The sequence below is a fragment of the Colossoma macropomum genome, unplaced genomic scaffold (genome assembly GCF_904425465.1).
Source record: "Colossoma macropomum unplaced genomic scaffold, Colossoma_macropomum, whole genome shotgun sequence".
NCBI classification, from domain to species: Eukaryota; Metazoa; Chordata; class Actinopteri; order Characiformes; family Serrasalmidae; genus Colossoma; species Colossoma macropomum.
Window position 1 is genome coordinate 7,602,185 of NW_023494796.1, and position 26,702 is coordinate 7,628,886.

Sequence of the window (26,702 nt, forward strand, 5' to 3'; positions counted from 1 at the left end):
TGGTTTGATATGGAGTTGCTTTCTCCTGAGTAGTACATGCAATTACAGCTAAAAGTATCCCAGTAGAAGTGAAAATGAACATTAACAATTCTGAAATATGAGCCTCACCACTCACATATGCATAGCGTATTAAATAAATTAGTTGTTTCGATTTTGTATTAGCATCAGAGCCATGTTTTTCTGTTTAGCAGTTCAAGAAGATGTGGTGACAATCTGTATACGTTTAAAGGGCTTATATGCTAATATTCTCCTTTATGCATTTATGATGCTGTTCTGCACATTTTAAGCAACCATTATTGTGAGTGGAGATCCAGTTTCATTTCTATAGCACCTTTCTCAATCCCAAGAACACTTAACAAAAACACTACAGTACAACAGCAAAGAACACACACACTCACAGTTCCCCAGGTAGTGGGAGAAAACTCTCTTGATGGTGGTGTATAGTCTACTCGTCACTGCGGTAATATCTCTCAGACGCTGCTTGCTTAATGATAGAAAAAGTCCAAGGCCAGTGTGGAAAGTTCCAAAACAAATCAGAACATACCACAAACAATACTAAACAAGCAAACAAACAAAAAAGACGCAAAATGGCAGCATAAAACGCGCACTTCAGTTTTACACCAGACATGACAGACAGACAGACACGAGACACACATACAGATTGCGTAGATCACTGAGATTTACACAAGTAAATACATGATAAACAGACTGTGGCATGCGCCCGCCCCCCGGGCCCCGACGATGACGGCCGTGAGAGTCGGCAGGAAGGCGGGGCCCGAACACCCAGCGGCGACGAACCTCGGCCAGGACGGCAGGAAGAGAGCCGCGAGTGTGGAGGGGGCGGAGCGAAAAGCCCGAGTATTTCGGAGTGGCGCGAGTGACGGCGGGAGGAGGAAGACGACGACGGTGCCGGGAACGAGAGGCACCAGGGGAAGAAGCGAGTCTCGAGCTCCGCCGCCTGGGCCCCGCCCCCTGTTACGCAGCGAGGCCGCTCCACTACACCTCACCTTCGACCCTGGCGGCTGAGCCGCCAGCTGGGGGCGGTGACGAGGAGGCGGAGCAGCGAGCTCTCGTTCCCTCTCGGCTCAGGCGCTCGCGCTGCCAGCCAGATCAGCATCAGCTGGCTCTCATTAAGGCAGCGCGAGCACATGAGCCGAGAGTGAACGAGTGAACGAATCAGAAAATTGTGATAACGAATTAAAAAAATCACCCAGGAAGTAAAGAAAACGTGTGCACAATTAAAAGAAACGAGAGAACGAATTGTTAATCCAGGGAAATAATTATGAAATCGTAACCACGAATAAAAGAAAATGTGCGTACGAACTGCAAAACTTCAAATGAATCTTTTTGTTTTACCTCCGTCCTCTCCAGGGCTCCGTAGTTTTAGCTGTATGTTGGGGTTGTCGTCCTGTTGAGATGTCCATCTCCTCCTTTCTTGGCCAGTGAGATGAAATTCTGTAAAATCTTCTGTAAAGTCTTATGTTCCCTTTGATGACGTGTAATTCCCCAGCACTGTTTACAGAGAAGCAGCCCCATATCATGATGCTCCCACTGTCGTACTTCACTGTGGGTATGGTGCTCTTGGGATCAAAAGCAATGCCTTTTATAAACCATATGTAATTTGCACAAGAACAGTTTTTTTTTATTATTTTTGCAGCATTAACATATTTGCAGCATTAAATAGCATTAATGATTCTAGCCCGGAAAAGGATGGCATGCCCACTCCACGTGTGGGGAAAGGACCTGCCCCAGGTGGAGGTGTTTAAGTATTTTAGGGTCTTGTTCACGAGTGATGGGATAAGGGATCGTAAGATCAGCCACAGGCTGAGAAAGGGAGGCAGCAATAATGCTGTCACTGTACCTGACTGTAGTGGTGAAGAGGGAGCTGAGCCATTAGGGCAAAGCTCTCTGTTTACCACTCAGTCTATGTCCCAACCCTCACCCATTGTCATGAGCTGTGGGTGATGACCGAAAGAATGAGATCACGAATGCAAGCGGTGGAAATGAGCTTTCTTCGCAGGGTGGCAGGCTACACTCTACTTGATAGGGTGAGGAGCTCAGTCATCCGGGAGGAGCTCGGAGTAGAGCCGCTACTCCTCCATTTTGAGAGGAGTCAGTGGAGGTGGGTCAGGCATCTGATCAGGATGCTCCTTGGATGGCTCCCGGTGGGGATTTACCAGGCACAGCCTACTGGGACGAGACCCAGGGTCCCCCCGGAATGGGGACAGGGTCGTCTATGATTCTCCACTTTCACAACCGCAACCGCAACCCTATCTGGACTAAACTAATTTGCCCTATAAATTTTAAAATTCAGTTTTTTAAACCAGTTTTTAAAAATGTTTATGAGTAGAAAGCCAAAAGACATTTTTGTGTAAATTTAAAGAGGATGTATGCGCTGGAAGTAAATTTATTGGTATATTAAACAATTAATTTTGAACAGTTACTTTGATGTGTAATAATGTAAAATTCTGATTTAAGAAACGTGAAGGAAAAATCCAGAAACTGATTTTAATCAGTGTTTTGAAAAAGTCAGTGTGGTAGCTCTCTGATCATACACTGACCATGAAACCATAACAAGCTGAGCTACTGAGATTCTTCTGAATGTTAGTGTTACAGCAGCAGAAGTGATACAGCTACAGTAGAGACTTTCACTGCTGCTGGTTTCTCTCTCTCGTGTTTCTGAATCGTTTCTTGTCTCTACAGTTTTATATCTCCACAGAGTGAGAGTGATGAGTGGATAAAGAGAGTGAATTCATTCCTGATGGATCTGTGTCTGCAAGCAGCTCTATATCAGAAAGAGGATATTCACGCAACTGTAGAGGAGCTGATGTCGTACGCCTATGGTGAAGAAGGAGAGTTTCTTCTGGATCTGTTCTCACATGTGAAGAACTGTGAGACTCAGACAGGCAGGAGTTTTCTTCCAGCATTACAGCCAGTTTACCAGTCAGCTCCTGCAGAGTGGATCATAGACCTCTCAGAGAGAAAGAGCTCCCTCTTCCTAGAAGTGCTGAAACTCCAATCAGAGAAGAAACCAGTAGAGCTGACAGGCTGGTCAGGTGAAGAGAGTGAAGTGAGGAGTTTCCTTCAGTGTCTGCCCTACATCTCCCAGCTGAGGTGAGTGGAAAGTCTTTCTGTAATCACTGCTGACATAGTAATTAACATTGTTATTATGATTATTATAAATATTTTTATATGAGTGATTTCAGATTTCAGATTTTTATTCAGCGTCTGACAGTGAGCTCACTCTTGGTGTGTTATACTGTGTAATTCAGTCATATGGGCTCCTGAGTGGCGGAGTCCAAGAAAGCACAATTGGCCTCGCTCTCTCTGGGTGGGTAGGATGGCCCCCCCTTCTCCTCCCATCACTCAGCGCGATGCTAGTCAGCGCAGGCGTCTGTTAGCTGACATAACTGATCTGGCGGTTGGCGCTTTCCTCCGAGCGCGTTCAGCTGTCCAGTGACGTTGCGTGAGCGGCAGCTCGAAAAGAAGCGGTGGTTGGCTTCACAGGTCTCGGAGGAAGCCTGTGTTAGCCTTCACCCTCCTAGCGTTGGTAGCGTCGTGTGATTGGGGGAGTCCTAACTAGCGGGTGGAATTGGAGACGACTAAATTGGCGCAAAAATTGGGTAAAAATCCTTAAAGGAAAAAAAATACAGTCATATGTAAAAGTTTGGGTTTCTTTGATCAAACTACATTTTGTGTGTTTTCTAAGTCAAAGAAAATTAACACATCCTCTACACAGAGCACATTTTAATACACTATTACTGTTTATTTGCAGGAAAGAAAATATGTGTGGCCTGTGCAAAATTAATGGCACATTTTATATTTCATGTTTCACTTTTTTTAATGATGTTAAACCTAGCAAATAAATAGATACTAAATAATAAATAAATACTTTTTTACTTTAAGTACATCTATGAACCTGTACTGTTGAATAAAAAAATGTAAACCATGCTTCAAGTTTATATATTTATTTATTTTTTACCAGATTACTTGTTCTTTTATTTGAGTGAGGGTGCATTAAGTCTTGGCAGGTTTGGTGCGATTGCTCTGTGATATGTTTCACTTTGGTTAATGGAAAAGATGAGTTTCTGATGCTGTTTTGACACATTCATGTGTTTTTATCGTCTCTTCATAAGCTCTAAATCGGATAGAATACATAGTTTCAGTTTAAAACAAAGCAGAGGCATGTATGAGGTCATTATAGAACACTCCATATACGCAAAATTTCTCCATTTTATAAAAGCAGTGAGCCACTCGAGGCTGTTAGAGATTTCACTCTGCTTCATGCAAAACCACAATAATGCAGTGGCTTATTGCTTTAATACCACAAGACAAATAAAACAAGACATACACAAAACCAACGAGCGCAGACAGAACAGAGAACAGCATGATACAGAAAGTTCAGTGAACATTATAACAGTTATTGTACATAATAAAATCTGTCCAATCAGTTGTGATCTTTTACTTATATGACTTTTGTTTTCATCTGATGATTCAATGTTAAATAAGTCAGTGTAAACCTTAAGCAAATCAGAACTAAAATGCAGTAATGTATCATTTTCTGCTTTGGTCCAGACCCAGGGAACCGAACTACAAGTATAAATGCACCCTGAGACACCTGTGTATTTCTGCCACCTCTGATCACAGTGTGACACTGTGTTTGGTTGATGAGCTTAGTTTTGTAGTATAGCAGTGAATCTGCCACTGATGTGGTGTTTCTTCTGCACTCTGTATTTGTAATTAAGTACTGTGGTCATAAAATGAGTTCTCAAGTTCAGATTGTTGTAAAAAAGTGTAACAAATAATATTCACAGCAGAATAATTCTTTAGTTCTCAGAAAAATAAAGTAAAAAAGTCACTTTTCGAGTCTCATAGAGAAAATAGAGTTTTGTGGTCAAAAAAATTTTGATGAGTATTTAGTCAAAAGTCATAATTATGTATGTATAATGCGACAGGTGTAGTTTAAAGGAAACCTTTGATGTTAAACCCTTTGAAATGTGATACTTTACTCTCCCTCATTCCTGACCCTTTCACTGGTCCAGTGCTGATAAAATCAAACTTTTGCATTTGACTGTATATAAACGCATAAAGTAATTAGACATTTGTGTTTGAAACAGACGTGTTTTCTGCTGAGCAGTTCACTCTGGAACAGCTGTGAAGTTGAACTCCTCAGTACTTTCAGTGAAAATTCCAAACTGAATATTTCTTTGTCTGCTGCAACACAATATGTGACTGTGGACCCCCAACAAAGTCATTTCCTGTTGTCTGTTGTAAACAGTGAGTTTAAATCAGACTCCATCTGTTCCTCTGTGCTGATTAATGAAGCAGCCTGTCAGTCACAGCTTTAGTTTCTGAGACAGATTACTGAGCTTCACAGTGCTATGTGGTTAGTGGTTCTAGAAGATGTTATTAAAGACAGAATATGCTTTGGAGAGCACATGTACATATCATATCATATCTTCTGTAAATCTTCTATAGTTCTAAATCTTCTACAGTCGCCTCAATTATTTAGTGTTTTTATGAGATGTTTGTAGGCCACTATGTTTACAGTGTTGGAAGGTGGTTAATGTTATAACTTCTTTATGCTTATTCTGTCTATCAGAGTGGTCATATTGTCTGGAGGGGTCTGATTCTCTTTAGTCATTATAGAATGTTCTGTACTTTTCCTGTGTCTCTCTATCACTGCTGCGTAACCTTGATGCTCTGTGGTGGGTGAAGAGAAGAAAATGGTGACCTGTTAACGTCTCTGTACGAAGACGTCTTTCAGTAAACCCAACTTTCTCCTCATGAGTGCACGACTCTAGTTTATTCTCAATATCTTCAATAATTTGGGTCCTTCAGTGGCTCCAAGTCAACAGCAGCAGTGATTCTCAAGCAGAGGTTCATTTTAGTGGGGTTACTAGATGATTGTGAAAAGTACATAGTTCTGTATTTTGGGTAATGCTGTTCAATATTTCTTGTATAATCCTGAGTTACTGAGGTAAATGTAGTTAAGATCAGTTAAACTGGATCAGTCCTACAGACTAAAGCGTCTTGTGCTCCAAAAAGCTTCCCAGCATTCTTAGAAGTTTTATTGGTTTCTGTTAATTGACTTTTATTTTTCTAATTTATGAATCCTATTTTTTTATTTTGTGTTATTTTTATGTTAAAGCGTACTCTCATGTTAAACGTGACGTTTAAATGCATTTTACATATAAAATTCAACAAACCTAACCAAACATGTGACTTCTGATTTGCTTCATGACCCTGAGTGGTTCCAGCACGTCTACTAAAATAGCTGATAGATGAGCGTAACAGGTTCTAATTTGCTAGTACAGATCACTGCACTCTGTCTGGTCATCAGCTGTATCAGACATGGAGACCTGAAGTAGCTCGTCACACGTAACACGGCTATAAACTTGGACTTCAGCCCTAAAATGCACAGTGTGCATTTCTTACACTGGCCGTGACAGACAGACAGACACGGGACACACTGACAGAGTGCATGAGTTACTGAGATTTACTCAGTAAAATGCTATTTTTAACATAATTGAATTTTCATCAGTAGTGCACTCTGTAACAGACGCTGTATGAATAAAGTTTTGGAAAACAAATGTTCTAAATTACCTCTAATCACCTCTCACATGCATTTAATGTAACATATTACATTGGCATTGTATCATAGTATCTGTAAATCTTCTATAGTTCTAAATCTTGTTCAGTAGCCTCATTATTTAGTGTTTTTATGAGATGTTTGTGGGCCACTATGTTGTTTACAGTGTTGGAAGGTGGTTAATATTAAAACTTCTTCTTTATGCTTATTCTGTCTATCAGAGTAGTCATATTGTCTGGAGGGGTCTAATTCTCCTCGGTCATCTTAGAATGTTCTGTACTTTTCGTGTGTCTCTCTATCACTGGTACGTAACCTAGACACGGGGTATGGACACTGTCTGGGCTGCTGAGGGTGAAAACACTCTCTATCGTCTGTGTTTGCTGTAGAAAAAATGATATTTTTATGTAGAAGCGTACTCTCATGTTAAATTTGAGTGCATTTTACATGTTTTACAAACTTAACCAAAAATGTGACTTCTGATTTGCTTCATGACCCTGAGTGGTTCCAGCACATCTACCAAAATAGCTGATAGATGAGCGTAACAGGTTCTAATCTCATGTCAGAGCGTCTCTCTCAAGGAACGTAACACAAGAACAGAAGAACAGAAGCCAAAAAACAATGAGCCTCATTCACCAACCGTTCTTAAGAAATTTCTTCTTGAAACCCACTTTTGCAGTGTTTATGAAGATTCTGAATGTTTTCTTATTTGGGATTTGTTCTTCGGTAAGAACTGAATCTACACCCAAGAGCACAAAGGTGTGAATAGTTCTGCGGTTTATAAAAATGATATGAATGTGACATAGACTTTTTCTTAGGACCTTTCTCAAGAACAAATGTAAGAAAAATATTGTTGAATGAGGCCCGTTATTTCTAGGTGTAAGAAATATATTCTTATGGTAAATATTCTATATTCAAAAGATTTTAATTTGCTTATGAGAGATGATCTAAATCCCTTCAACTTAAAGAAAAAATAATGAGAAGACAGAAAGTAATTTCTCTAGAATCTTCAATGGTCTCAACAGTGGGCATTTTTTAACCTTTATAAGATAAGATAAGATAATCCTTTATTAATCCCACAATGGGGAAATTTGCGGTGTTACAGCAGCACAGAAGACAGAGCAGCAGGAAATATACAAACAATATATAAAATAGAATAAACAATAAAAATATAAAGATATATGTATATGTACAAAAATTACAAGAAAAATATACTATATTAAATTTAAATTTAGTAATGTAGAAATGTAGAAATGTATGTATTGTAGTGAGTATTGCACAGTGAATAAAATAACAAATAAATAAACAGTAATAAATGGAGAAATACTGCACTTGACATAATTGCACATAATGGTGGTAAACATATTGACAGTGATCCGCAGTGAATATACTATGCATGGTGGATTGAGATATTGCACACAGTAAAGTGCTGTGGCAGTGATGTTGAGAGTTCTTGCACATGGAAAGTAATTGTAAACTACTGTCTACTGAGTGCCGTGACTGTTATAGAGTCTGACAGCGGCTGGGAGGAAGGACCTGCGGTATCTCTCCTTCACGCACCGCGGGTGCCGCAGCCGGGAACTGAAGGAGCTGCTCAGTGCTGTCAGAGAGCGGTGCATGGGGTGGGACAGGTTCTTCAGCATGTTTGTTAGTTTAGTCCTCATTCTCCTGTCCCCCACCACCTCCACTGGGTCAAGAGGACATCCCAGGACAGAGCTGGACTTCCTGATGATCTTATTCAGTCTCTTCCTGTCAGCAATGGAGATGCTGCTACCCCAGCACACCACTCCATAAAAAAATGGCTGATGCCACCACAGCGTCGAAGAAGGTCCTGAGAAGTGCCCCTTGCACGCCAAAGGACCTGAGTCTCCTCAGGAGATGTAGCCTGCTCTGGCCTTTCCTGTAGAGGGCAGCTGTGTTGTCAGTCCAGTCCAGCTTGTTGTTGAGGTGAACACCCAGGTACTTATAGGACTTCACAATCTCAATGTCCATTCCCTGGATGTTCACAGGCACTGGAGGAGAATGTTTGGACTTGCGGAAGTCCACCACCAGCTCCTTGGTTTTTCCTGCGTTGATCTGCAGGCAGTTCCTCTGGCACCATTCCACAAAGTCCTGCATCAGTTCTCTGTACTTCCTGTCATCTCCGTCTGTGATGAGGCCGACGATAGCAGAGTCGTCAGAGAACTTTTGCAGGTGACAACTGGCAGAGCTGTACTTTATTTAACCAGGCAGACCATTAAGAACATATTATTTACTGTGGCAGTCTGGGTTTCCTCTCAGTCATATACAGTGACTAACCATGAAACCATAACAAGCTGAGCTGCTGAGATTCTTCTGAATGTTAGTGTTACAGCAGCAGAAGTGATACAGCTACAGTAGAGACTTTCACTGCTGCTGGTTTCTCTCTCTTGTGTTTCTGAATCATTTTCTGTCTCTGCAGATTCAGATCTCCACAGAGTGAGAGTGATGAGTGGAGAAAGAGAGTGAAATCATTCCTGCTGGATCTGTGTCTGCAAGCAGCTCTACATCAGAAAGAGGATATTCACACAACTGTACAGAAGCTGATGTCGTACGCCTATGGTGAAGAAGGTGATTTTCTGCTGGATCTGTTCTCACATGTGAAGAACTGTGAGACTCAGACAGGCAGGAGTTTTCTTCCAGCATTACAGCCAGTTTACCAGTCAGCTCCTGCAGAGTGGATCATAGACCTCTCAGAGAGAAAGAGCTCCCTCTTCCTAGAAGTGCTGAAACTCCAAACAGTGAAGAAACCAGTAGTGCTGACAGGCAGGTCAGATGAAGAGAGTGAAGTGAGGAGTTTCCTTCAGTGTCTGCCCTACGTCTCCCAGCTGAGGTGAGTGAGAAGTCTTTCTGTGATCACTGCTGACGTGGTAATTAATATTATTATGATGATTATTATAATTAATTTTAATAAGAGTGTGTTTAATATTCAGCGTCTGACAGTGAGCTCACTCTTGGTGTGTTATACTGTGTGATTTGTCTCAAAAATACAGTCATGTAAAAGTTTGGGTGCCTTTGATCAAATTACATTTTGTTGATTTTCTAAGTGAAAATAAATTAACGCGTACTCTACACAGAGCACATTTTAATACACCGTTACTGTTTATTTGCAGAAAAGAAAATAAGTATGGCTTCTGCAAAAGTTACGGCACATTTTATATTTCATGTTTCACTTTTTTAAATATGTTAAACTTAGCAAACAAATAGAAATAGTTCACTAAAATTTGCAGGAAAAATACCATATTTAAGTTTGTTTCCTGTAGAGGAGGTATTTACTTATTTTTGCGTATGTCTAATTAACAAGCAATTAAGAACTTTGTTTCAAAAATTGAATTAAAAATGCTATTTTAAAGAAATAATTTTACTTTTTTACTTTGAATACATCTAGGAGCCTGTACTGTTACACTTGAATAAAACAATGTAAACCGTGCTTCAACTTTTTTTTTTTTTGCCAGAGTACTTGTACTTTTACTTGAGTGAGGGTGCATTCAGTCTTGGTGGGTTTGATTCAATTGAATCATACCCTGGTGCGAGTGCTCTGTAATGTGGTTCATTACAACAAGTGAGAACGCTGCCACCCAAACTCTGTGCACCAAATAAGCAGACTGAGACCCCCTGAGCAGGTCGGTCTCTGTTCACTTGAAAGCAAATTCTGGTGTGATTCAATTGAAGTATGAATGCAGTACAGACCATAGATGTCTAAACGGACCAGAGACAGAATAACCTGTCATCTTCTCTCGAGAGAACGTTTTTGGTTAATGAAAAAGAGTTTCTGATGCTGTTTTGACACATTCATGTGTTTTTATCGTCTCTTCATAAGCTCTGAATCGGTAATTATAGAATAGATAATTTCAGCTTAAAACAAAGTAGAGGCATGTATGAAGTCATTATAAAACACTCCATATACGCATTTGACTGTACGTAAATTACATTATGCTTTAATATATGAATATTTCTTTGTCTGCTGCAACACAATATGTGACTGTGGACCCCCAACAAAGTCATTTCCTGTTTTTCTATTGTAAACAGTGAGTTTAAATCAGACTCCATCTGTTCCTCTGTGCTGATTAATGAAGCAGCCTGTCAGTCACAGCTGAGTGTTTAGTTTCTCAGACAGATTACTGAGCTTCAGAGTGCTGTGTGTTTGGTGGTTCTAGAAGATGTTATTAAAGACAGAATATGCTTTGGAGAGCACATGTCCCAGCTTTCTCCCTCCTAGATTTATGGTGTGCTTGTGCATTTGAAGAAAATATGCTGAACTGATTATCAGTTTGACGAAAATATCACTTCTTCAAAAAGAGAAATTGTAATTTATTTTAGATTTAATAACTGACCTCTTGGGGAATGTCTTGTGTCTCTTTTTTCTCAGGCTTCATTTTAAAAAACAAAGTGAAGGTTTCCAGTTCCTGGTGGAGCTGATTGTTGCAGCAGCAGAGTGTGACGCAGCTACAGGACAGAGTTTCACTAAACTGCTGACATCTGTGTGCAGCTACACAGCCTTCCCTTTTGATAAAACACATTATTCTTACTCTAATACTGCTGATCAGAGCGTTTTTCTGCTTGATCTGTTCTCACGTGTGAAGAACTATGAGACTCAGACAGGCAGGAGTTTTCTTCCAGCATTACAGCCAGTTTACCAATCAGCTCCTGCAGTCTGGATCATAGACCTCTCAGAGAGAAAGAGCTCCCTCTTCCTAGAAGTGCTGAAACTCCAAACAGTGAAGAAACCAGTAGGGCTGAGAGGCTGGTCAGATGAAGAGAGTGAAGTGAGGAGTTTCCTTCAGTGTCTGCCCCACATCTCCCAGCTGAGGTGAGTGAGAAGTATTTCTGTAATGTCAGTCAAAAACATGTTTTGATGGTAAATTAATTTTATTAGAATGTTTTTTCAGCATCTCACAAGGAGTCCAGTGTTGGTGTTACAGTAGGTTTTAACAACAATAATAATAATAATAATAATAATAATAATAGTAATAATAGTTTAATTTCTGTAGCACCATTCTCAATTCTCTCTTCTCACAGCTCATTCAGTCTCCACCACAGTAGTGCAGTCTCCATGTCTGTCAGCCAGTTCTCAGTCGGTGATGGACAAAGTTCAAAACAAATCACAAACATACCAAAATAATCTTAAACAAACAAACAATAAATGTAAAACGGCAGCCAGAACACACTACAGCTACAACTAATGACTATTTTCATAATCAATCAGTTGGTCCAATATGACCTCTATTAATCAATTTGTTGGGAAATAAAAACCTGATATTAGTCCGACAATAATGTTTCATTAAACTAATTAAAACACAAGGTTATTTTTCCTCTATAAAAGTACATAGAACGTCTACTCTGTCTATAAACAAGGGGTTTATATCAAGCACACAGCAACAGATTTTCTGCATTGCTCCTGAAATCTCTTTTGGAAGGTGCAGAAGCAATAAAGGAACAGTACAGATAGATATTAACTTACATGGTCATCCAGGATCTGCTGCTTTGGTGTATTTCTTCTCTAATGATAAAGCAGAAATAAATTAAGTAGTTTCTATGTGGTCATCATATAATGAAATTTGCTAGTACAGATCACTGCACTCTGTCTGATCAGCCGTATCAGACATGGAGACCTGAAGTAGCTCGTCACACGTAACACGGCTATAAACTCGGACTTGGACGGCTCATCTCAGCGCTGCTTATTCTCTCTGCTAAACTACTGTAGATTTAATAAGATAATAGTACCTCACCATGCTGAGTTTCTGCCTTGGATGTAGTGTATATTCTCTTTCACACTCGTGTTTAATCATGACTAATCAATAACTTTATTTTTTGGCAACAGTTATTATTATCGACGTCATTGATAATGTTGATTAGTTGTTGCAGCCCTGAAATGCACTGTGTTCTTACACTGGCCGTGACAGACAGACAGACACGGGACACACTGACAGAGTGCATGAGTTACTGAGATTTACTCAGTAAAATGCTATTTTTAACATAATTGAATTTTCATCAGTAGTGCACTCTGTAACAGACGCTGTATGAATAAAGTTTTGGAAAACAAATGTTCTAAATTACCTCTAATCACCTCTCACATGCATTTAATGTAACATATTACATTGGCATTGTATCATAGTATCTGTAAATCTTCTATAGTTCTAAATCTTGTTCAGTAGCCTCATTATTTAGTGTTTTTATGAGATGTTTGTGGGCCACTATGTTGTTTACAGTGTTGGAAGGTGGTTAATATTAAAACTTCTTCTTTATGCTTATTCTGTCTATCAGAGTAGTCATATTGTCTGGAGGGGTCTGATTCTCCTCGGTCATCTTAGAATGTTTTGTACTTTTCGTGTGTCTCTCTATCACTGGTACGTAACCTAGACACGGGGGGTGGACACTGTTTGGGCTGCTGAGGGTGAAAACACTCTCTATCGTCTGTGTTTGCTGTAGAAAAAAGTATATTTTTATGTAGAAGCGTACTCTCATGTTAAATTTAAGTGCATTTTACATGTTTTACAAACTTAACCAAAAATGTGACTTCTGATTTGCTTCATGACCCTGAGTGGTTCCAGCACATCTACTAAAATAGCTGATAGATGAGCGTAACAGGTTCTAATCTCATGTCAGAGCGTCTCTCTCAAGGAACGTAACACAAGAACAGAAGAACAGAAGCCAAAAAACAATGAGCCTCATTCACCAACCGTTCTTAAGAAATTTCTTCTTGAAACCCACTTTTGCAGTGTTTATGAAGATTCTGAATGTTTTCTTATTTGGGATTTGTTCTTCGGTAAGAACTGAATCTACACCCAAGAGCACAAAGGTGTGAATAGTTCTGCGGTTTATAAACATGATATGAATGTGACATAGACTTTTTCTTAGGACCTTTCTCAAGAACAAATGTAAGAAAAATATTGTTGAATGAGGCCCGTTATTTCTAGGTGTAAGAAATATATTCTTATGGTAAATATTCTATATTCAAAAGATTTTAATTTGCTTATGAGAGATGATCTAAATCCCTTCAACTTAAAGAAAAAATAATGAGAAGACAGAAAGTAATTTCTCTAGAATCTTCAATGGTGGTGTGAAGTCCACTTGTCTCACAGCTCATTCAAACTCCGCCACAGTAGTGCAGTCCCCATGTCTCTCAGCCAGTTCTCTGTCAGTAATGGAAAAAGTTCAAACAAATCACAAACATGCCCTAAACTATCTCAAACAAACAAACAATAAATGTAAAACGGCAGCCAGAACACACTACAGCTACAACTAATGACTATTTTCATAATCAATCAGTTATGACTTCAATTAATCGATTAGTAGGGAAATGAAAACCTGATATTAGTCTGACTATAATATTTCATTAAACAAATTATATAAGCAGCTCTAATACTCTTGTAGTTTAGTCGAGCCTTTAGAGCAACAGTTTCAATCTGCAGCTCATCTCAGCGCTGCTTATTCTCTCTGCTAAACTATTGTAGTTTTAATAAGATAATAGTACTTCACCATGCTGAGTTCCTGCCATGGATGTAGTGTATATCTAGTACGTTCAGTTTTATTTGTATCGTCATCTCTTTCTTTTTCACATAGGGCCAAGTAAGGCTGAACAGCATTTTTCCCTTAATAAATGAAATTACCATTTAAAAATGAACCATTTTTTATTTACATGAATTATCTTTGTCTACTATTAAAAGTAGTCTAATGATTTGAAATATTCAAGTGTGACAAATATGGAAAAATAGAAGAAATTGGGAAGGGACAAATAGTTTTTCACAACACTGTGTACACACACACACACACACATAGCGTAGCCTGATGGAAGATATGTTTGTTGAATTGTACAAATTAAAAACAGAATTATTCCTCTCATATCCTCATCCCCAATCCCAGTTTAATGACATTCCGCTTGTCAGCATTCCCGCTCATCATTCCTCTTTTCCTCCATGAATTCTGATGTTCCTTGTACTGTATTCCTCACCTGGAAGTGGCATTTGGGTGTTTTGCGGGGTTTTTTAAGGACTTTCACTTTCAGGTTTGTAGTCCTAATAAGGAAACTATTCTCTTATTAACAGCAAGTACCAAAATGTTCAGTAACTGGAGCCACAGATCGTTTATCACAGTAACATCAGCCACTCACATTTAACAGCTACAAACAGGGAGCAGTTTTATTACCGGTTAACAAAAATGCTAACGGCTAAGCACTGATCACAGTAGCTAAGTAGTACCTCACTACAACTGTGAACTAAACTGCCTTTGTGAAAGTCAAACTAACTCGAATACATGAATAACAAACATCATACAGGCCTTAACAGCAGTTCACACACACAGTAGCTCACGTTAACCTGAATTAACTCGAGCTACTGTCGTTAGTTTGTCCTACACTCAGAAGAGTCCGGAGTGAAACACTTTCTTCTCCAACACAAGCTTTTATGATTAGAGAGTAACATACTGATCTGTTAGAGCTCGAGCCCTGTGCTGAAAGCTGTTTATGTAGCCCATATCAGGGAAGTACCTGTCTAATTTGCGGTCGGCTTGAAACTAAAAGAAGATTAATTTCAGAATATTTTGTCACGTACCACAGTTTAGGAACTGCTGGCCAAGGCGGTTGACCTGAGGTTATTAACCGGTGGTCGCTAGTTCGCATTCTGGGTTCAGACGCCATATTGAGCAATACAAGCTTTCCCATTTATATTTTAACTAGTGCTGGACGATTTTCACGATTAATTCGGTTAATTTGAATTAACATTTTCACACAATGTTAGAAATGTGACAGTTGAGTTTGTACATGTTTACATTGCTTGTACTTTAATTGAAATCCCAACAAAAACTATTCAAATTTTCAAGACGTACGAAAAACGCATCTTAAATGAAAAAAACGCCGCCTCTCACAGGTCTGTGCACTGAAAAAAAAAACACAAACACTTCGAGATGGAGGCCAGCGGCGCTTCGCAGAGGAGTGAGCTCGTACCAAAGCAAAGTGGAAACATGTTGGTACATCCATATATGTAATGTATGGTTATCCCTGGAATTTCAGAGGGATGAACAAAATGTAACACAGTATAAGTCACACTGTCCAAGAGTTCAGTTTAACTTCTCTAGTTTAACATGGAATTTGATGTTTGTTGTATCTTAAAGGTTGTAAAATTTAAGTTTGGTGGCCAACCTGTTTAATCTTAATACATAATAAGTAGTAATAAGAATGAAGAATTGTAGTGGGAACTCACATATGGGCCCTATTTAGTTTTATCTTCTACATTCACCTTTCTGCCCATGATATATGTATGGAGCGATATAGATTTGTGTATATGTCATTGATGTGTCAACGCACTGGTCTTCACTATCCTCCCACCAGTCGTGGCCAGGCCGGGCAAACTTAAAGGTGCTGTGAAAGACTAAAAGGGGCCATGTGCGAAGGCCTTGGTGCAACCTACCTGGCTCAGAGGTTTTTTGGGGAGGGAGAGAGAGAGAGAGTTGCGACAGGCCTTTTTCCTCGGTGGAGAACATTACTAATGTATGAGGCGTGCGGGGGGAAGCGGGGCCATGTTGAATCGCTCCCACACACCCCTGGCATCCTCATAAGTCAACAGTAAAAGAGAGGCAGTTACCAGATACCTCTGACCAGCAAATCTGGAAGAAAGTAAATAAAGGCGGGGAGAGAGGATGGTAACCCAGGGCCCAACAACAGGGCTGAATCAGAGTGCGAAATAGCCTGAAGATCTCCCTCAATTTTCAGAGATAATTTGGTCCCTGCGGTGGGTTCTTGTTTTAATAGACAGGATGTGGTACGGATTTGAAAAGTCAGATGTTGAACAAATTCATGTAAAATGTATAACAGATGAATAACAGATGTAGTATCTTACATTTAGGAGATATTCATTGTTTATTTAACAAATATGCGTTTCACAGTGAAATATTAGTGTGTCCGCCAAAACCGAAGTTCCTCAAAGTCATCCATCTTTGTTTCATGGCAGGCCTCTTTTTTTTACTGACCAATCAGAGGCTCTATCGCATAGCGTCTTCTTCTGGGGAGTTCGCCCAGCTGCCATGTGCGCGACACAGCGAAAGAAGCCTCCGTGCGATGTCTGTGGTTGTTCATTTTCTCCGCAATTATGGCACATTGTCCGCTGAATCCAGGCAAACTTTGTCTCTGCAAGAAATCTGCTGAAGCCTTTACCTTTCAAATGGCGTCTCTCAAGCCTTAAACAGTAGATAGGCTTGTGTTCCTTTCAAGAAACCTGTAAAGAACTTTGTGGTTTGTACTTTTCTTAATGTAAGGAGGTCATGCTTGCACATTATTTAAAGTGAGAATTGCTTGTGAGCTTTAAGGAAGCTGCTTGCTATTCTTCAAAGAATATCACTAATTAAAAAAAAAAAAATTTTGTTACAAATTTTGTTGTGCTTGCACAGTTTGAGTCCCTTGAAAGGATATTTAAAAGTAACAACTATTTGCACAATTTAATAATTGTAGGTGGTGCTGTTATTATTTTTTGCACTTTTGCAGTCTTTTAAATTAAAGTGCAAAAAAGAAATTGTCTTTTTCCAATGGCATTATGCAAGAACCAAAAAAAAAAAAATCGAAATCGAGAATTGTTAATAAATTTGAAAATAATCAAGATTTTACTGTTTTGCAATTTGGCCCAGCTCTAATTTCAACCAGTGAGTGTCTCCTCATGTATAATGTCTCTGGCTCAAGTTGCCTCCGTAACTGCCTGTGACTATTTGTTACAGTGTCTGAGTGAAACAAGGGCCTCTTTTCCAATCTTGAGCCAAGTGGTTATCAGGGCTGTACTGGGTCGTTCTGTGCTGGTCCGGACTGGTCACAGTTTCTTTTTCCATCTGTTGTACCACTAAATCAGAACCAGGAAAAACTGAAGAGAACTACACACACAAATGGCTAATAACAGGTTAATAGCTACACATACACCACTGTTGACTTCTGCTGGCAAGCGTTGGTTTTTTGAAGCAAACAGGAGTGGAGACTTGAGGAAAATGAAGTTTAATGAACGCGCCTCTTCTCAACCAAACAAGTCCAATGCTTACACACTGATAAACTTATAGTCACGAAATGCACCCTCAGTTGTCACTTTGTCTCAACGAACCCCGGAACACCCCACGGAATGGACAACTGCCTCTACAATTGTAATTAAAATAGAGGTGTTGAGGCCCACCCTAGGAACCAGGATGTCTCAGAGATATCACCATCAGCAAATGGCATTGCTAGATTGAGGAGCTATAGATAACCAGATGTGAGATAGGCTAACCATTGGAGGTCGTTAAATTACAAAGGACTGCTCTCCACAGCCCCCACACATCACCCAAGAGAGACATGCAAATGCAAATGAGATTAATACAAAAGGGCAAGGGGAAAAACAAGGAAAAGATTTAAGAGAAGTTACAATAAAAAATAAAATAAAATAGAGTAAAATGAACTTCATTTACTGAATGACAACACTAAGTTCCCCATTATGGAAAGTTCCCAGAAGATATGGCTAGCTGGCTTGACGGCAGCGAAAAAAGTCATTGTCCAGCATTGGCTACCCCCCCATAACTTGTCTATACATCATTGGCTCCATACCTTACTGGACATTCTATATCTGGAACTGTCATCTGCAAGAATTGGCAATGCTGGCCCTGGAACTCTTAATACATGGATTCACGGAATTTCTAAAGTCAGGACCCTTGTGCTTGCTTAACTATATGCTGCGTTTAAGTTGTGAATGATGTAATTCTCCCGTGTCCTATGTTTTGTTTGTGTTTTTTTGTTGTTTTTTTTTTCTTCTTTTTTTCCCCACCTCTTGTAACTCCCATGTGTGTGTGTGTCGGGGCTGGAATGGGGGTGTTGTTCTTTAAATGGGAAATAATAAAAAATGAATCATTAAAAAAAAAAAAGAAGTAAAATAATATTTAACACCACCCACCACAAAACTACAGAACAAAACACTACAGAGCAGGACAGATTTCAGCTTTCTGTCACTCCACCGCCAATCAGTCGACTCTGCCCTCACTGTTATAAGTTTTTATCATCAATACTTGTGATAGCAGAGCTCTGGTTAGTTGAATTAAAACCTGCACTGGGTTTTTTAGATCTTTTTAAATAAATTAAGTTAGCTAGGAGAGAAGACCCAGGTAGCATTAGCTTAACTAGGAGGCTCCAGGTCCAGACACCAGAGAACCAGGTTAATTTCGGGTTCCTGTCCCTCTGACTTCAGCCACTTGACTTCGCTTTCTCAGAGCCGAGTCATTATCATCTAAATTTGTGTTAATAAAGCTTTTGTTAGTCAGAATCGAACCTATTATGTGGTAAGCAGAGCTGGCAGTGTGTTAGCTAAGCTAACATTCACCAGCTACTCTGTCCTGGTTAGCAGCGCTGTTTAACGTTTAGACATTGGTGTCAGATTAAAGCTTTGACGGTTATTGAATGGTGGGTTTAAAACCATTAACTGCTTTCATTTATTTGGTGTCTGTGTACCCTCCATGTTCAGAACAATTCAGAAAACAGGCCAAGCATAATGTTACTGACTCCTGAACATACAGAGTAGCAGCAGAGGTAGGGCTGGGCGATAAAACGATAACGATAAGCATCGCGATATAACTTTTCCTCGATAGAGCGATAAGACAGGTTTGATAAATGTTCGATATAATACACCATTCTCACACTTCCACATTTTAGCGAAAGCCCTGGTGGTATTTTCTACTGCAAGGAAAGCGACACTACTCTGCTGTCGCCAGGAGAGGGCGCACTTCCGAGTTTTTTGACTTGATTAGAGAGGGAGGGGGCCACGAGTAAAAAAGGGTCGCCAAATATACTTTAGCAATGGCTGAAACGCGGAGTTATACAGTCCCTGTTTGAGTGGATGTTGTCGGTGACCTGCTCTCCTGTGACCGAGTGACGAGGTCAGTGGTGTAACTGTACTGTCCTACAGTGAACTCACCTCTTTACTAACATCGTAACAGCTTTAGCGGTGTTAAATCACGTCTGCAGTGCCGTGTTACAGCGCCAAACCGTCATATTTTAGTATTAGTGCATTCTCGAGCAACGAAAGTGAAAGAAAGAAGTGGGTTCATGTTCGAAAGTAAACTGAGGAAGCTGTGAGGCATTGGAGAGCGGGAGAGCGCTGTCTTTCCAGGCTAGCTGTTTTTAGCTGCTGGCTAACTTGAAGCAGCGCTCTGGCACAACACGGTGAATTGATGATACGGTAGATCAAACGACACAAAATCACCGCTTTCAGTTTAAACATGCCTAAAAGGAGGACTCCGTTTGTCTGGTGTGAGAGATTCACACTGCAGATAATGCTTTTACACAGCGAACGTCAGATATACTGCGGTTCACCCTTAAACTACTACGGTAGCATAGAGAAACCCAGCCGTCTAGCTGGTGTCTGAATACTGCGATCTGCTCTGACATGGATGTGGTAGGAGTGACCGCAGTGACCTACCGAACCGAGTTGACGTTGTTGAGAAACTAAAGAGTTTAGCGCTGTTGTTGGCCACTTGTTTAGCATTTGTAACGGGGTAGCCGAGCGCTCGTCACCAGACAGCTAAAAATAATCTGTTTTCTTTCTTAAATTATGACTATTACAAAAATTGCAGCTGTGCTTTTCCAGCTGATAAAAACAGCTCAGAAACTCTCTCCCACTCTCCCATGACAGATTAGTGAAATGTTCCACTGTTTGCCGAGTGTTTGTCATGATCGGACCATAAGTGATTAAGTGAGTTTAAAACCACAGTTAACCACCCAGGAGCAAAATCAGCCTTCAAACGTGAAAGAAATCATGATTTGACATTTATTGTGATATGTATCGATATCGAACGATATGAATTTTGTTTATCGTGATAACATTTTTGGCCATATCGTGTGAAACATTTTACTGACTGATATCTTTTTTTGAAATGAAAGAGAAAATGTATCATTCTGATATTGCAATTACAGAGGATAATAAGTATCAATGATTTAGTGTCTGACTTTTAGGTTTCACACACACTGACACTCATGTAGTCACTAGTGATTTGATTTCTCAGCTTTAGAACTCGCTTAAATGGACAGTGTAGTGGATAACTGGAACACCGCTGCTGTATTAATGGATAATCAACAATCTGATAAATAATTTACATAAAAAGGTTTACAGTGATGATCATGTCTGATTGATCTTTGCTACAGCTGTATAAAATTAATCAGTAATCTCTCTGAAGAGTTTTAACCTGTCTTACTCTCACTGTACTTCTTATATGCAGTACAGTGTGAACTTTTTTAAGACATAAAAAGTGAAATGATCAGTTATTGGTATCAGTATCAGCCACAATAAGACATGTAATTGTTGTTTTTTTATCTGACTTTTTCATCTATTTAATTTTTACCCTAAAACTATAACAGTCTAATGTTCTGTTATGTTGTTGTAGAACCTAATTGTGTCTTTGGATGATTGTTTTTATTGTAGTGATACAAAATATCATTGATATGTGACATTGTTAGAAATTCATATTTGACTTGAGGGTTTTTGCTGCTTATATGTTAGTATCTGATGGACAAGTGCTGTTTTATAAAAGATGTCATTGTCACTCTGTTTTTTTTTTTTTTAAACTAAACATCCTTTTAATCTTTTTCACGTAGGTGCAGTGTTTGGCCTGGAAACCAAAATGTCTGGATGTTTCTGCATGTGTTGATTAAAGCAGCAGAGTGTGAGAGACAGACAGGAGAGAAGACACTGGAGCTGTTTTCATCAGTGTGCACTTACAGCTCTTTTCCTTATGGAGATACTCACAGCTCTTTTCCTCAGAGATCTAAACAGAGTGATTTTCTCCTGGATCTGTTCTCTCATGTGAAGAACTATGAGACTAAAACAGGCAGGAGTTTTCTTCCAGCATTACAGCCAGTTTACCAGTCAGCTCCTGCAGAGTGGGTCATAAACCTCTCAGAGAGAAAGAGCTCCCTCTTCCTAGAAGTACTGAAACTCCAAACAGTGAAGAAACCAGTAGAGCTGACAGGCTGGTCAGATGAAGAGAGTGAAGTGAGGAGTTTCCTTCAGTGTCTGCCCTACATCTCCCAGCTGAGGTGAGTGTGAAGTCTTTCGGTAATGTCTGTTAAAGAGTGTCACTGTTGATGTTATGCTGTGAAATATACAGTCATGTTCAAAAGTTTTCGCACCCCCAGTCAAAGTGGTCATGTTTTATTGTTTTTCTAAGTGAAAATAAGTTACACATCCTCTACAGAGAACAGGCTTCTACACATTTTAATGCACAATTACTGTTTATTTGCTGAATTTAAAATATTAAAAAAACATAACACATGGCCTGTGCAAAAGTTATGGCAGATTTTATATTTTATATTTTACTACAGTATGTTAACCTCAGTAAATATATGTAATGCTAAAATTTGCATGAAATGTCAGATCTAAATATGTTCCCTAAGAATGTTCAGTAACTTATTTTTGCATATATGTGATTAAAAACTCCATGTTTCAAAAATTGAATTAGAAATGCTTTTTAAATGAGTACTTTTACTTTTTTTACTATAAGTATATCTAGGAGCATGTACTGTTTTTCCTGAGTAAAAAATCTAAACCATATTTCAGCTTTTCAGTGTGCCTCAGTCCTTTTACTTTTGCTTAAATAAGGATCTTGTGTAATTCTGCCACCTCTAATCACAGAGTGACACTGTGTTTGGTTGATGCGTGTAGCACTTGATATTGTAATAATTACCCAATAATGTAATAATCCCAGATATGTAACAAAAATTGGTTCTTGACTATGTAATAAAACGTAATAAAACCATATAATGTAATAAAGTGCCTAATAATGTAATATAATATCTTAACCATTATTTTAATAACGCTTTTACCAGTAATGTAATACCATAATACATTATTGGGAATGTATTACATTCTCAGGTTAATCATTTGTAATACCATATTACATTACTGGGAATTTATTATATGGGTATGGTGTTTATTTATTTATATCTTAGATGAAATAAACACTCAAAAGACTCTCAGTAACAAATTAACAACATATCAGTGATGTAGCAGCAGTGAAGTGTCTGAATACATTCAGTAGATTATCAAAGTGTTACTATTGTATTTCCGGTTTGGTCGTTTGTAATACAGAATTACAGTATTAGGAATTTATTATAATTATGAGTTGACCATATTTTTCAAATGGATGATGTAACACTGTTGTCTGGTGATGTAACACCATGTTTATTTTCAGTCCACATTCTACAGTTTGTACATTAGACCTGAGAATATTCTCACTGTACTTTCAGCTTGTAGCAGAGTTAGACTGTCCTGTATCTTCTTAAGTATCCTGCACTTCATACAGCTTAACATTACACACTGCCAGGGACAAAAACACTGAGGCAGCCAGAAGTCACTACATTTCAATAAGAGGCAGCGATGCTAATATTAATGCTTTCTGAGACAGATGTAGGTCAAGATAAAGTATTAACAAAGTGAGTTTAATTGTTTAGTCTGTTAAGCATTCCTGGACAGCTGGATTATTGAAATAAAGAGATAAATTTACAAACTCCTTTTCTGGGAAAAGCTGGGACATTTTGTAAAATGCACTAAAACATGAATCTGTGATTTGTTAATTCTCCTGAACCTTCACACAGTCTGCCACTATGTCAAGAAATACAACTTGTAACTCTGTTACACAAGGAGATAGCCGTACATCAATTCTGTGCAAAAACGCCACTGAGTTCTCTGGGTCTGAGCTCATCTCAGATGTTCCAAGGGACAGTCCAGACTTCTTTCAGTAAAAACACACAAATGCCAGTATCTGTCGTGGTAATGGGGGGCATCAGTACCCGTGGCATGGGTGACTTGAATATGCGTGAAGGTACCTTTGACGCAGAGGCATATATTGGGATTTTAGAGAGACGTGCTGCCATCAGGACGACATTTTTCCTGAGAAGCTCGTGTTCATTTCAGCAAGACAATGCCAGGCCTCATTCTGCAAGTGCTACAGCAGTGTGGCTTCATAGACGCGTAGTCTAATTACAAGACAGGTGATGAAACACAGTGGTAAATATGCCTCTGTCCCAACGTTTTTCTGTCTGTTACAAGAAACAAACTCTAATTTTGTTTACATTTATAAAATACTATTAAGTTTGGCAGTGATAAAGTTAAATACAGGTTCAAGAGAATTAACAAATCACAGATTCATGTTTTAGTGCATTTTACAAAATGTCCCAGCTTTTCCCAGAAAAGGAGTTTGTAAATAAAATCTGTTTCAAGGATTTTCTCTCATTCTCATAGGACTGTTTTGTTGTCTGTCAGTGCAGAATTGAAATGCATAGCCTTGCAAAGGTTGTTGTTATAATAATTAATCCTGAAATCACCATCATTTATGTAAAATGTCATGTTTGTCGAGGCTCTTCTTAAAATGGAGAATATAAAATGTGTGCAACTGGTGTATTTGTATTAGAAATCAGTGGTTTTATTTCTCTTCACGTAAATGAACAGTGTGGTGGATAACAACACTGTCCTGCACACAGGAGAGCAGAGTTCAGTTCTAAACAGGAACACCACTGCTGTATTAATAGGATATAATCCATAATCTGATAATTAAAAATGTAAAGGTTGTAAAGGTGAAGTGATCAGTTATTGGTGTCAGACTTTTTTATCTATTTAATATTTCATTTGTACCCCTAAAACCAGCCAAAACACACGATTATAGACTAATATTCTGTTACGTTGTTATAGAACTTAATTCTGTCTGTTGCTTGTTTTTGTAGTAGTGACACAAAGCATCATTGATATGTGGCATTATTTATATTTGAGATGGGAGTATTTATCAGTTGTTTTCTTTTTTTACTGTTTTTTCTTTTTTTAAATGTAAACTTTGTTTCAAAAGCTGTCTTTCACGTCCCACTCCATACAGTCTGTATATGGAAGTTAAGCCGCAGAAACAGCTCATTAAAGTAACTGTTTTAATGATGTCACGAAACCAACAAATTTATCCTCTTCATTCTGCCTTTATTCTGCCCCAACCCATTTACACTGACGTTATAAGGCGTGTTTCATTGCAGACTTCTTTTTGAATGAGGCACAAAACAGGGCAGCCAATCAGAATGTAGATCATTTACATATCTCACTCTAAAAGGAGGAGCAACAAAAACAGCAGGCTTAATTCTAATGGATGAAGACAGGGGTTAAAATGATGATCTATTATGTGCTAACACCTGCTACTCTCTCCTGGTTTGCAGCACCGTTTAACATTTAAAAATTGGTGTCAGATTAAAGCTTTGACGGTCGTTGAATGGTGGGTTTAAAATCGTGCACTGCTTTCATTTATTTGGTGTCCGTGTGAGCAAACTGAACTTATTTGATTGTTTTCGGGTTTGAAATAGCGCAGCAGGATGCTGTGACACAATATCATAAACGTACAACCAATCAGTGAATAGCTGCATAGTTACATCTTCCCACCAAATGGTTCTGTGGCTCCGAGTACGTTTAGCTAGCCATGCCGAAAAAATGGGCTGAGCCTGGCTTTTCAAGCGTTCCATGCTGAACCGTATCCGTTTGTAAACACCACTGGAAAGGTTACCCTCCATGTTCAGAACCCTTTTGACCCTGCAGTGGAAAAGAGGCCAGGCAAACTCGTGATTCACTCTGCACTGTGGAACGTGACAAATTGCTCTGTTACGATTGCATTATTTGTTTGTGTTTGCTGTTTTTATTTACCCGTCCCTGTGGCTGGTAGGTTGAGTAAATTCACTGCCACTACACAAAATCACCCGTATTTGGTCAGTGGCGGGTGCTAATTTCCAAACCTGTCAGAAACACTGTTGTGTGTGATAATGTTAGTGACTCCTGAACATACAGAGGAGTGGCAGAGGTAGCATGTGTTTATAAAAGAAATGAAGTGCAGTGGATGGACTAAGAGGACTGAGTCAGTCTTCCCCGTCCACACAGAGGATTGTGGAAGAAGGCTGCTGTAGTTGCTGTAGTGAGTTGAAAAGGAAGAGGACACTACTCAAATAGATAGAAAACAATTGATTTAAGGAACATAAAGGAAAAATAATGCATAGACAGAAATGGATTTTAATCCGGATTTTTTAAAAAGTCAGTGATGGGACGTTTGTAACCTTTAATTTAACCAGGCAGGCTACTAAGAACATTTCTTTACAATGGCGGCCTGGGTGTCCTCTGACTCAGTGACTAACCATGAAACCATAAGAAGCTGAGCTACTGAGATTCTTCTGAATGTTAGTGTTACAGCAGTAGAAGAGTGATACAGCTACAGGAGAGACTTTCACTGCTGCTGGTTTCTGTCTAGTCTTTCTGAATCATTTTCTGTCTGTTCCTGACCCTTTTATTAATCCAGTACTTTTAAAGGTCTCTTTTTGAACAGCTAATAGATATGAATGACTGAAAATGTGCACATGTTTACACATATTGGAGCATGTAAAATTCAGTCAGATCTTTCACGATAAAATCCAAGACTCAATCTCATGTCCAAGTGAAGTCCTGAGTCAGTACTAAGTCAAGTTACATGACATGAAAATCGTGAAGAATTTTTAGGAGTGTGAAACATTTTACTGACTGATATCTTTTTTTGAAATGAAAGAGAAAATGTATCATTCTGATATTGCAGTTACAGAGGATAATAAGTATCAATGATTTAGTGTCTGACTTTTAGGTTTCACACACACTGACACTCATGTAGTCACTAGTGATTTGATTTCTCAGCTTTAGAACTCGCTTAAATGGACAGTGTAGTGGATAACAGGAACACTGCTGCTGTATTAATGGATAATCAACAATCTGATAAATAATTTACATAAAAAGGTTTACAGTGATGATCATGTCTGATTGATCTTTGCTACAGCTGTATAAAATTAATCAGTAATCTCTCTGAAGAGTTTTAACCTGTCTTACTCTCACTGTACTTCTTATATGCAGTACAGTGTGAACTTCTTTTAAGACATAAAAAGTGAAATGATCAGTTATTGGTATCAGTATCAGCCACAATAAGACATGTAATTGTTGTTTTTTTATCTGACTTTTTCATCTATTTAATTTTTACCCTAAAACTATAACAGTCTAATGTTCTGTTATGTTGTTGTAGAACCTAATTGTGTCTTTGGATGATTGTTTTTATTGTAGTGATACAAAATATCATT

At 38.9% G+C, this 26,702-nt stretch overlaps 1 protein-coding gene across 1 annotated transcript in view; it reads left to right on the top strand.

Annotated features, from left to right (window-relative positions):
* LOC118817061 overlaps positions 1-26,702 on the top strand; it is a 44,100-nt gene that overhangs the window by 283 nt on the left and 17,115 nt on the right. The window contains exons 2-4 of the mRNA XM_036583731.1: positions 2,704-3,114; positions 9,030-9,440; positions 10,977-11,307. Of these exons, the coding sequence (XP_036439624.1) occupies positions 2,762-3,114; positions 9,030-9,440; positions 10,977-11,307 (1,095 nt within the window). The 5' untranslated portion in view covers positions 2,704-2,761. The remainder of the gene's footprint in view (positions 1-2,703; positions 3,115-9,029; positions 9,441-10,976; positions 11,308-26,702) is intronic.